At 35.6% G+C, this 12,869-nt stretch overlaps 1 protein-coding gene and 1 long non-coding RNA gene across 2 annotated transcripts in view; one reads left to right on the top strand and one right to left on the bottom strand.

Annotated features, from left to right (window-relative positions):
* The first annotated feature begins 1,264 nt into the window (after positions 1–1,264).
* LOC112507664 lies at positions 1,265–9,595 on the top strand. The gene is made up of 4 exons (XR_003068551.1): positions 1,265–1,470; positions 5,407–5,597; positions 8,530–8,609; positions 8,960–9,595. It is a non-coding gene; the product is annotated as an uncharacterized LOC112507664 (long non-coding RNA).
* A 1,146-nt stretch (positions 9,596–10,741) lies between these two features.
* The window catches only part of LOC112508152 (protein indeterminate-domain 12), a 4,097-nt gene continuing 1,969 nt past the window's right edge, over positions 10,742–12,869 (bottom strand). Inside the window, exon 3 of the mRNA XM_025112930.1 lies at positions 10,742–11,743. Within this exon, the coding sequence (XP_024968698.1) occupies positions 10,933–11,743 (811 nt within the window). The 3' untranslated portion in view covers positions 10,742–10,932. The remainder of the gene's footprint in view (positions 11,744–12,869) is intronic.

A 12,869-nucleotide genomic window follows, 5' to 3' on the forward strand; every position in this document is an offset into this window, starting at 1 on the left:
GTCTCTTAGTCTCTGAACTAAATTTATATCTACTTTGTCCGTTAACTACAAGGACATTATGGTCAACTTAATACTTTATCTTTATCGATTTTTTTTAATGTTTTGATTCTTTATCTTCCTTACCATAATCAGTAGATCTAAATAAATAAAAATCATAAAACCGGATCAACTATAAATCTTCTGCATCCCTCTCGCTCCTCGTATTCATCTTTATTAGAAGAAACCCTAAATCTGATTAAAAAGTTCCTCTAATTTGACCTATCTATACTATATTATAAAACATTTGATAAAAACTCTTAAAAACCATTTTTTATGCATTAAGTACTATTTATTGATGCATATTACTTAAAATTCAATGTTACAAATAAACTATGTGTAAATACAACTTATTAAAGCTTCATGTTTGAATTCGTGTAACTATCTGTAGATAAACATAGTCAAATACAAGATAAACATTTCATTTTAAATATAAAAAAACTAAAATATAATTAGGGTAATCATTGAGTTTTAACATAATACTTAATTATTATTCTTATAAAAAAATATATATTATTAAATAAAAAATAAATTATTTCGTTACTAAATCTAAATTGAATTACAATAAATAATCGAATTAAAGAAATTATACAAAAAACAAGAAGTTTTAAATAGTTAATTTGATACTAATATTGATATATTTATTTTCGAAATTTTATGATATCTTAAAATTTATATTTTATTTAAAAATAAAAACATTATGCATTTCTCAAAATCATATAAAACCATATCAAAACATCTATAAAGACGGAATAAAATGAAATATTAAGATCGAGATATATTTCACTGAATTGTGCAAACACCCTTCTGGTTAAAATAAACTCAAAGAACAAATAGTTACCAATTGAAAACTAAAAAGTTTTTGGAGCAAAACTTTGATGTGATCAAACAAATTTCTTGGTTAAATAATAAAAACCAAAAAAATAGAGGAAAAACATTAAAATGGAGAAAGTAACTAAAAGACGAAAATGTCCTCAATGCTAACGGAAAAAATGGATGGTCGTTTGGTCAAAGACCGAATCCGTGAAAAAGTATATATAACCAGGTAATCTATGTAATAAATATAGTTTAGGGACTAATATTGTGAAAAATTGTATGATGTAGGGACTAAATACGTAATAAAAAACGTTTAGGGACTATACTGTGAGAACTTATATACTACAGGGACCAAATACTTAATTTACTCAAATATTTACGAGTATCGTTTTCAACAAGAATCAGAGAAGAATCCGGTGGAATCGCAGATTGAATTGGACAATGAGAAGAGAAGGAGTTCAATGACTGGAATCTCTCTACCGGGGGCGATGATCACTTACAGGATTTGTGTTCAAACTGATTCATCTTCAGTTCCCAAAGCTACCTACGACAACACGGATTTTGAATCGAAGCAATAGATATATGCGTGCTTCGGTTTCGCTGTTTGATATAGTTCAGGTGGGAGTTCATTTTCTAGCACCGATCGAGTATAAACAGTTTTGTAGAGTGGATTGTGATATAACTTTTACTTTCCCATCTTTGGCTATATTATTAATATTAACCCTGTTTTGAGTTTTGACGATGCACCATGAGAGAAATTCACATACCAGGATTCACACATGCTCACATTAATAATTGCAAGAAATGAAAAATGACTCACTAATTAGGGTTTAATTTCAACAATTTGTATGCATCCATGACATTGCTTTATCTTGATAATCTAGCTCCATATATGTATGGAACAACTAATATATTATTGTGAGAATGTGGGGAAACCCCAAATCACTTTCCAAGTTAGCCGATGTGGGACTCCAGCACGCCCCTCCAACGGAGGCTAGATGGACACAAATTGTTGACAGGGGGCTAACCAAGTGTCGGGTCCTTAGAGTGGCATACCTTGGCTCTRATACCATGTGAGTATGTGGAACCCTCAGACCACTCTCTAAAAGAGCTGAGGAGAAAGGCGAGGTTCCAACATATGTACAGGAGAAATGGTCCAAGTCTAGCCGACGTGGGACTCCAACAATTTATTGCTGAAATATACAGGAGAATCTGGTATGTTGTTCACACCATGTAGTGCTTTATGTTGGATGCTTCAAAATCCCAAAGCCACCATTTATGACCTTTGTGTTGGGTAAGCAGGTTTTGGTGTTTTTGGTTGCTATGGGCATAATGAGCAGAATAACACATCCTTGATCCTTGCATAGAAAGGACTAGATTCTTTGGATTACATGAAACTATATCAAGCAGTGAAAATTTGCAACAGACGAAACACACGTGTGTGTGTGTGTATATATATATATATAGTTTCAATTCAAAAGCCATAATGTAGTACATTAAGTAGAGGTAGCTTTGGGAACTGAAGATGAATCAGAACAACACATCCTTGCATAGTGAGGGTTGTATTAGGACGTTCCTTGGGATTGAAGCTCATAGCTCTCACCAGGTGGTGATGTTAAATCATAAAGGGGATAGCAAAACGATATTGCGAATGTTGGTAAAAAAAATGTTTGGGAAGTTGATTCTTGAAGATACTTAAAGACTAAAGAGCTTTGGACATTCAATGGTTTTACTTGTACTCCTCTAGATTACAAGGTGAAAAAGCCCCTAGTAATGTGTTTTAGAGTAATTGTTTTCTTAAAACAGTTTCTCACTTTTGCCCACTTCTCATTCAAGTAAACTGGCAGGGTTTACAGTTCTGTGCATTTCATTTACTAACCTTGCCCCAAGGCCCAATATTTTGACCTTTGATATATATAAAATATGTATCAAAATGTGCAAAGCCCACCATGAGCACTCACACACCAAGCCCAAGTCTTTAAATCATTCATTTAAAGCCTAAGGATTGGTCCTTGCTCCTTATTAAGTGAGTTTCCTTATTAAGGGGATGGCAAAACGGTATCATGAATGTTGGTAAAAATGTTTGGGAAGTTGAAAAAGCCCCTAATACTCAAGTTGAAGGATGTGTTTTTGAGAATTTTTTTCTTAAAACGGTTGTTTGTCACTTTCTCCTTTACATTCTTCTGTCAATGCTGTTGCTATAGATATATCTGATCTCTAGTCATACAGGGGCAGAGCACATGCAGCTAATGCACTTTTCATTTAAGTAAACTGGTAGGGTTTAAGTTCCATGCATTTCATTACCTTGCCCCAAGGTCCAATGCCCATCTTTTGATCTTTAATATATATGTACCAATGTGCAAATCCCACCATGAACACTCACACACCAAGCCCAGGTCCTTAAATCTTTCATTTAAAGCCTAAGGGTTGGTTTTTATTAAGTGAGTTTCATTTCCATGGGGCTCCTATGTGGGCCAACTGGCCAAGATTCCGTTACATTAAGCCAAGTTCCAACAAAATATACGTTTGTCAAAGTTGGGAAAGTCACACACCCAAAAACTCACCACTGACCACTGACCATCTCTTATATAGTTTATTCTACCATGTTGTACTCAATTCACGAATCATGTGATGTTTTCTTCATATTCCTAGGTCCAGGATACAATTTATTTTTTGGGTTGAGCTGTAGGTTTGCCTGTAGAGGATCCATAAACCCTGGCACATTGGTCTGTAAGAGATTGTTGAAAATACATATCAAAGAGAGAAAATAATTTGGATTTCTATAAATAGTGGTTGCATGAAATAATTTAAAGGGTTACGGTATTTCAGGCTTAGGGGCCGTTTGGTTGGTTTTCCATCAAGACTTGTATGGATGAAGCTGTCTGTGTGTATTTATCCGTCTGTATAGATTGTGAAAGTTTTTGTTTGAGAGAGGTTTTTCATAGATGGAAGGAACATGTTTTTTAATCGGGAGGGACAAGTTCGGAAAAACTTAACTTTCTGCATACACCCCCCCCCCCGCCCGCGCGCGCGCGGAAGAAGCTTACTCAACCACTTTCTATATCATTAAGCCACTACCAAACAATCATGTATAGCTGACCCAATAAGCTGCGAGTCCATTAAGCCTATTAAGCTGGTAACAACTAACAAACAGACCCCTAAACGTAGTATTTGAGGAACTCCAGGATCATTAATCCTTTGCCATTGAGCAGACAACAGGTTGGTAACAGTTGTGCTTCATCAGTACAACAGATTGGTTATCTTTAAGAATTGCTGAAAAATGGTCTGAAATGTTATGTGGTTTGCAAAATGAAGTTGAAGATGGTTGGAATCGAAAATTTCTATAAGATTTACTGCTGACATCATTGCAGTTAATTCGGTTTTTCAATGCTTTCTGTGATATCCAATATGGTTGTTTTTTAAGATTATGCGTTGATTATTGGCGTCTATCATTTTACAAACCAAAGAAAAGTGAAAATTTTCCTACATGCAGTAGAAACTAGGGGCAGTAGAAGGTTTAGTAGTGAGATTAATGTACAACATTTAGTTGAACCATTTTTTAGTTGATATTAAGATGATGGCCATAAGCTGTGAAGAATTTCATTCAACATCGGCCAAGAATCAAAATGTACAGAATTGGGAGAATGGCAAGAGGAGTTTGGTTGGGGTTGAATTGAGGAAGTGTGTGGTGATGGGGATTAGGAAGAGTAAGGGCATGCTTGTTAGCAGCTTAATGAGCTTAATAGGACTCCCAACTTATTAGGTTAGCTATACATGACTATTTGGTAGTGGCTTAATGATATAAATAGTGGCTTATTCAATAAACTTTTAGGGAGGAGCTTTATACAGAAAGTCAAGATTTTCCAAACCTGCCCCTCCCAACTAAAAAAAACGTCTCTTCCATCTATGAGAAAACCCTACTAGACAAAAACATTCACAACCTATACAGACAGATTAATCAGCATAGACAACTTTATCTATACAAGTATAAGACTTAATGGAAAAACAACCAAACAGCCCCTACGTCCTGTATGGATAAAGCTGTCTGTGTGAAATAATCTGTCTGTATAGATTGAGAAAGCTTTTGTTTAGGAGGGTTTTTTCCATAGACGAAAGGAGCATGTTTTTTTAATTAGGAGTGACAGGTTCGGAAAAAACTTGACTTTCTGTATAAAGCTCCCCCCTAGGAGTTACTGAATAAGCCACTTCCTTTTTCATTAAGCCATTTCCAAACAGTCATGTATAGCTGACCGAATAAACCGTGAGTCCCATTAACCATTAAGCTCATTAAGCTGCTAACAAACAGCCCCTAAGATTAATAAACAATAATATTAATAGGAATGAAGCAGGAGGCTGAGAGCATGAGGGGACATCATACACAGTATGTACTTCACTTGATAAATTCACTATTCAACATCCACATAAATTTCAGGAAATTGTTTCAGTTGAAGAAAAGCAAATCTTCACTGAAATGAAAAGCAATATTGATCAAGAAACAGGCTTTATTTCTACACGTTCGAAACACATTTTAACGTGCTTTATATCTTGTTGCAGGCATTCAAGGATGTAACAGATCGAAGAATTTTGGGAGTTAAAGTTTGAATGGGCCAAAATGCATAAGTGGAATAGGACATCTATTGATACCGATGTCTTTAAAGAAAAAACGTTGGTCCCTCCAGTGGTCTCAAGATGCAAATCGACACTCACAGATGGAAGCTTTTTTGTTTTCTGCGAGTACCCTACATGTGAGTCTAAATTTAGTTTCATATCATCTCCATACACTTCTCGTACTTTTGACTGCTCAGATTCTTCTCTTTTTCTGCAACTCATGATTGATGATGCATTGGAATTGCATTATATTGAATCTCTAAAGATACTATTGTTCCTAATTTAGAAGTTATTTGATTTAATCACACATAGAAACAAGTAATTCCTAGGTTCCTAATTGTCGACTCCAAGACGACATGGTGGCTTGACAAGTAAAGCAAACCAAACGAGCCGAGTATCCCACCTGAAGGTGGGGTTGGGGGTATGATGTACGCATATCTGATCTTTATCCCGAAAAAGTACAACAATTGTTTATGTGAATACCCCAACTTGTGAAGTGGTGCTTGACGAGTAAAGCAAACCAAACATGCCCAACATGCCACCCAAAGGTGGGTTTGGGGGGTATGAATGTACGCACACCTGTCCGTTATCCCAAAGATAGAACAGTTGTTTCTGTGAATACCCCGACTTGTGAAGTGGCTTGACAAGTAAAGCAAACCAAACGAGCTCAATATGCCACCCGAAGGTGGGGTTTGGGGGTATGATGTACACAAACCTGACCTTTAACCCAAAGAATAGAACCGTTGTTTCTGTGAATACCCCGACTTGTGAGGTGGGTTGACAAGTGGTATAATGGATCTCTAACTGTGTACTTTGACGATCTAAATGGATCATGATTTGATCCATGATCCATCACAAGTTTTAAACATAAACACATTTTTATAAAGAAGTTGTACCTTACAAATATAATGCGCTTATGCTTGCACTTGATAAGTTCTTAAAATATAACAATTAAACTTTTATGATCAACCACAAATACAGATTCGGGCTATGCCTTAGGGCCTGTTTGTTAGCAGCTTAATGAGACTTACAACTTATTCGATCAACTATATATGACTGTTTAGTAGTGGTTTGGCTTATTAGTAAGCTTCTAGAAAGGAGCTTTATGTAGAAGCCAAGTTTTTTCCAAAACCTGCATCTCCCAATTAAAAAACATGCTCCTTCCATCTATGAAAAAATACTCTCAAACAAAAACCTTCCCCATCTATACAAACAGATTAATCCACAAAGACAACTTTATCCATGCAGGACTTGATAGAAAACCAACCAAACAGCCCCTTAATGTTACACGGGCTGTTCTAAGTATTCATGTTCTTACTGGCCCTAATGGTTTCATATCCATTAATCTCAATATGCGATGGTTTGAAAACATGAACTAGGACACATTTCCTCTCACTGCACTCGGCCACAGGTCGTTTTCCCCTCTTTTATGGTGGGTCGTCTTTGTGTTATATTCCTCTTTAACTTTTCTTTTCACAACTATCTCTTCTGTGTGTTGTCAGGCTTTTGAAATATTGTGTAAATAACTCAAAAATCAAGTCCTTAAAGTTGTCTGTTTGGTCATGAAGAATGAAGTGCAAGTTTTTTTACATAAAGAAAGAAAGAATAGAAGAGACTTGGCCTTTTGGTTTGTCTGGTTGAGATACAGTCTTTTCTTACAGGCAAATAGTATATAACGTACCTTAACATGCATAACTTTCTAAAAGCTTTGAATGTCCCATGAAACCCACCTCTCCTTATTTCTTTAACTTCTCATTTAGGACCACAATTCCACCCTCACTATGCACATCTCTTTCACCAATTCTCCCCCCCTCCCCCCTCTCTCTCACTCTCTCTCTCTCCTTGTCAAATTTGGATCTTGATTTGGACCGTAGACCGGTCCACTTGTGCTTGTAGAGCCCAAGTCTTCTAAGAGAACAATTACCGTTTCTGAGAGTGTTGGGATGAAGCTTTTCCTATTGTAGATGATAGGTGTGCGTATATCCCGCTTTGACTCTACCTTCTAGTGGGATATACTATATTTCGTTTGGTAAGAATCTTGACCATAGACATATTCCCTGCATCCCAAAATAAGTGTTCATATTTCTATTTTAGTTTGTCCCGAAATAAGTGTGCACATTTCTATTTTAGTTTGTTCCAAAATAAGTGGTTTGTGGAGGACTATTTAAGGCTCAGGGGGTGTAATGGAAATCTCATATTTCTTTGAATAAAGTTTTTCCCGGGTCCCGTCTCCTTTTCCAAAAAAATAAATAAAAATAATCTCATCTTTCTTGGGTTTGAATATAGGCGCTGCCAAAGCCCTTGCGGCTTTGGAGGTTCACCTAGAATGACTCCAGACCATTTGTGGTTGCCCAGGGGATTAATCGATGCGCGTAAGCTGGCCCAAAACCACACGATTACCCAAAAAATGTAAGCATCCACGTGTTTAGTTTAGTTTGTTCCAAAATAAGTGTCAGAATAGCTTCAGTCCAAAATTTTCATTTTCAAAAGTATGTGCTTACTTTCCGGTTCTACCCGTAATTATGAGATGAAAAAAGAATCGTTAATCCTTTTACTTTAAGTGTAGTAATTACATATTTTTAAAATTGTGGGCTATTTTCATCATGATGTTTGTTTTGGGTGGTGGAAGTAAGTAAACTGCTGAACCATGTAAATATTGTTTGTTTTGAGCAATCATTATGCAACGTATTTTGGTCTACTTGTTATTTTTTGTAAGTTGTAATATATTTCAAAGCCTTTATTTTTGTACCCGACATCTTAAACATTTAAGTACCTAGTTTACACCTGACACCGCATAAAAATGCAAAATACTTAACTTTGGTCCAATTCCTATTTTGTGTAACGTACTTTAATCAACATATTTTAGATGCTACATCTAAGATACGAAAAGAAAGGTTTTGAAAGTACGTTATGCAAAGTATGAGTCAGAACAAAATACACTGCATTTTCATACAATTTCCCCTTTATGAATATCAATATTGTATGATTCTCAATTCTAACATCTCTCTTTCACTCAAATCCACGTATCGACTATAGTTGATTGAATTATGTTTTTTACACCATCATCAGGAGCTCTCGTTTCTGAGCGGAGTACAACCACCTCTAGCCATGGTACAACACGTTAATGCACGGAGGACGCTGAAAACGAGGTAAACTTTCGTTTCGTATTCTAGTTACGTCAATTAGCATCGATGAGCAGTCCGACTGCATGGTATTTAAGAAAAGAATTATTATTCCTTGCCAAAAAAATTTGAATTTTTTTAGCAGCCGTTGACATTTAGTTTAAATTCCCATCTTTTTTCCCCTTTAATTCTCTTCTTTCCTTTTCTTGTGTTTCCTTTTGATCTTGTTACCACCACTCTATCTCGCCGGACCACCACTTAGTTCCTTTACATATTCACGCTTACCCCAGATTTTTACCTCACACTTAGCCTTTAGAAAAGGCTATCCATCTTACTTTGAATTTATACCCATTTTTTATTTTATCTTTGACTCGTAGATTTTGCAGTTATACGTGGAACATTACAGAATAAAAACTTTTGGTGCCACATTTGTACTGGGATAACCAAAATAGGTGGAACAAGAAAATGGGGGAGATGAGACAATATTGGTAAATTACTAAACTACCCATATCAAGTTAGAACCTAAAACCATGTATAATTTTTCCATCCGTCTACCATATTCTTGCCTGTCCAAACCTTTCTGTGTACACTATGTGTTTGGTATGCGGAACATGACCGAATTGTTGTCTTATGTTTGGTGCAATATTTAGATTGGGACAAGACAATACTGAGAGGGATAACCACCAATCTACCATAACAGGTGGAAGAAAAATACAGGGAGTTGGAGACAAGATTGGTAAATTACTAAACTAGCAATATCAAATCAGAACCCTAAAACCTTGCATAATTCTTTCACCATTCTACCTCATTCTTGTCTGTCGTCTCCGTCTGGTTCAGATCGTACCAATTATGCTAGAAAACAATTGTTTTGATGGTTAGGGAAATAGTTTAATTGGGTTCTCGTTAAGAATTGTTTCTTGTACGCTTACTGATCATAAGTGCTTAAATTTGTAAATTTCCAACCGTGTGTGGGACCGTCTTATGGAAAAATTGGTTTTCGGGTTTGGTTTCAATGTTGTTTATTTGTATGACGATCGACGACATATGCAACGGAACACTTCCTTTGATGGTGATATTGGATTTTGCCATCTTTAGCTTTTTTTTCTTATCCTTCAAATGTTCAAGAGAAGGTTTGGTGATTACATATTTGTTTTTTTTCCATGTATACAACAGTCATGAATGTTTCATATATGAACCAACACTGTATCAATATTGTATTTTCACACGTGTTGTTTCATATGTGAAATAAAACATGAAAACTGATTCATAAGTTTATATGATTTGTTGATACGTCTATAAATAATGGATGTGTATCTATGTGGAATGTAAAAAATCATTATAAATAATTAAAATAAATTAAAACTTAAAATTTATGTTTGAACATATTGTTGAGAGAGAAAACACTATGTAGAAAATTATTATAAGTATACAGACTAATCTCTCAAAACACCTTTTATCACACCTACTCTTCAAGGGTATAATTGGAATAAAGCAGCAAAAAACTTGGTTAGCAAATGGGTGGTACGTTTCAATTAATATTAACTCGGGGTATGATCGGAAAAAAGTGACAAACATATTTTATAGCTTATTGAAATGCTATTTGAAGTAGCGTTTTTGCCAATTTCAACAGGGCTTTTCAGACAAGCTTAATTAATAAGCTAAACTTATGTTTGTCAAACATGACCTCTTCCTTTTGTCGCTTCACTTATAATTCACCTATATAGAACATGATTTCAATCAAAAATTCTTAACAACTGAATATTTTTTGATAAATTAGTGATTTATATATATATATATATATATATATATATATATTGATTAACCTGGATATCCAATCCGCTATGCGAGCCGATTAATCCCATGACGACCACCTGCTTTGCAAATAGTTTGAAATCATCGCATTTGAAACTCCGTGGCCACAAGAGGATTTTTATTCCTCCTTGGATTTGAACCTGAGACTTCCTGATACTTTTGACATTTGGAGCCAAGCTCAAACCAATCAGACACTACCCTTGTGGTTTAGTGATTTACATTTAATATTTTATTGATATTGCATTTTTGGAAATTTGAACTTTTAGCTAAAYGTCTTATAGAATTGAAATTATGAACTCACAAATTGAACATTGAAGTTTAAATTCAAGAAAATTTCCCAACAAAAAGCAAATAATGAGCATGAAAAATATGTAAAAATTCAAAAGAACTAGAAGTGGGCACTTGTAAACTCCATGGGTTCAAAAGGGTATTCTTTGGTTTCCAAGGGGTAATTTGGTCATTTGAAGTGCTTCTGGTAAAATTACCATTGTACCCTTTTGGACCAAGACCATGCTGTGATCACCTTGTACTTTAAGCTTCAACAATTGCCCCATGCTTCGGAGGCAGTTGTAGGCTCGGCAAAACCGAACCCATGGGTTGGAATCTCTATACCCCCCGTGTACGTTAGCATATTCCTCATGTTCACGCTAACGTTAACGTCAGCACCACCGCCATGATGGTGGTGGTCATCCTCTTGATCTCCGGTCAACCCAAGAAAATCCCTGGTCAAACGGTCCGTTTTCTGCCACGTGGCGATATTCCCAGAAGTCAGACCCATGTGTTGGTGGTATTCCGGCGAGATCACGGCGGCTGTCGTCGTCACCTGAACCAACTCCCCCATATCCAACCGACTCATTGTGGACCCCACGTGATCACCCACCGCACCCACCGTCGCAGCCTTCTGGAGGAGTGCGGTGGCAGAGAGGTGGTGGGCCGCCGGAACATGATCTCGGCTGGTGCTGACGTGGAGGCCATGGAATGTGGTCGCCGGCGGTGAAGTTATCATCCTCAGTTGTTCCTTATTGGGTTCTTGGTAAAACGGCGTCGTAATCGCCGGAAGGAGATGCTGGTGGTGGATGGTTTCGGGTTTGATTCGGGTCGGGTTAAGGGTTTGGGTGGGGACCCAAGTAGCGTTTAGGGTGGGAGTGAAAGGAAAAAGAGACGAGGAGGGGTTTTGAATATTTTGTTGAATGTTGAAGGGGGTTTGTGTAACATTGTTGGTAATTGAAGGGTGGTGGTTGTTTGTTATTGATACTGCAGCGGCTGCAGCTGCAGCTGCAGCTGAGAGCCTGGCAGTTTCTTCAGCCAAGGCGTCACAGAAAGCTCTGTGAGTAATGAAGCTATCTTTCCTATATAACCATAAATGTATATATGAGAAGTCATCGATAACTTGTATATCATGCAATAAAAAACCGTACAATTTATCAAATAGTCTTTAATCTAGCAGTATCGTAGTCTTTGGTCTCCTAAAAGGTTAGAGGTTCAAATCCCACCAAAAATGGAAAAAATGTGTGAGTTTATTTGTTGTATTCACCGTATATAAATATTATATACTTAAAAAAAAACCCAATTTGAATCAAACGATTTCAATATATCTCATTCGGAAATCAACTTGTGAAGCTAGTTGTATGCAAATCTGACTTCTACTATAAAGATGTACGTAAATTTGACTTCTACTGTAAAAATGTATGCAAAAACAATGTTTTTTTGACAAATAAATTATATTGTTTATAAATGATAATTATTTAATGAATTTAATGTATAATAAATTATATTTAAAAAACATAAATTTATGTGATAATTATTTCATGAATTTGTTGAAGTTTCTACTTTTTGTAAGGCAAAAAAGAGTGAAACTTCATGATTATAATGTAGAGACTGTTGGTACTCACTTCTATAAAATCTAAAAAAGTAACCACCAAATGTTTGTCCATTTCTATGATTTTAGGGACAATAATAAATAACCCATAATTTTTTATACTCTTAGGGTATTTTTTCCCCATCATATGACCCTATAATGTACTCCAAGTGACACAATATATATATAGCCCTAAATAATTATTCACAATTTAGTATATATGTATATCTATCGGTAACTCCGAGAAAAGTCCATTTGAATATGCAATTTCGAACTTACGTTCCATTAACTGCTATAAACATATGAAAATGCATTTATGAACCCGTGTTTTTCACCCATGATTCACATGTGAATCGTTATTCTCAACATTTTTGCCATTCTTATTTGAATCTCCGTGTAATTATGTATGTTTGATATATAGTGTAATTTTGTTATTATAAATCTTATGAAAAGGGGGTTTACTTCTCTCTTTTTATCATCATGATAGATACAACTTTTAAAAGGTTCTATCAAATTCAATGTAAAATACACGAGTGAACCGTAAACTCATGATCTTTAGGTTATCTTATAAAAAACCTAATATTCTTAGTGTGTTATGTATATATATATATATATAT

This window comes from Cynara cardunculus (assembly GCF_001531365.2).
Source record: "Cynara cardunculus var. scolymus isolate 2C chromosome LG 2, CcrdV1, whole genome shotgun sequence".
In the NCBI taxonomy this organism is placed as follows: domain Eukaryota; kingdom Viridiplantae; phylum Streptophyta; class Magnoliopsida; order Asterales; family Asteraceae; genus Cynara; species Cynara cardunculus.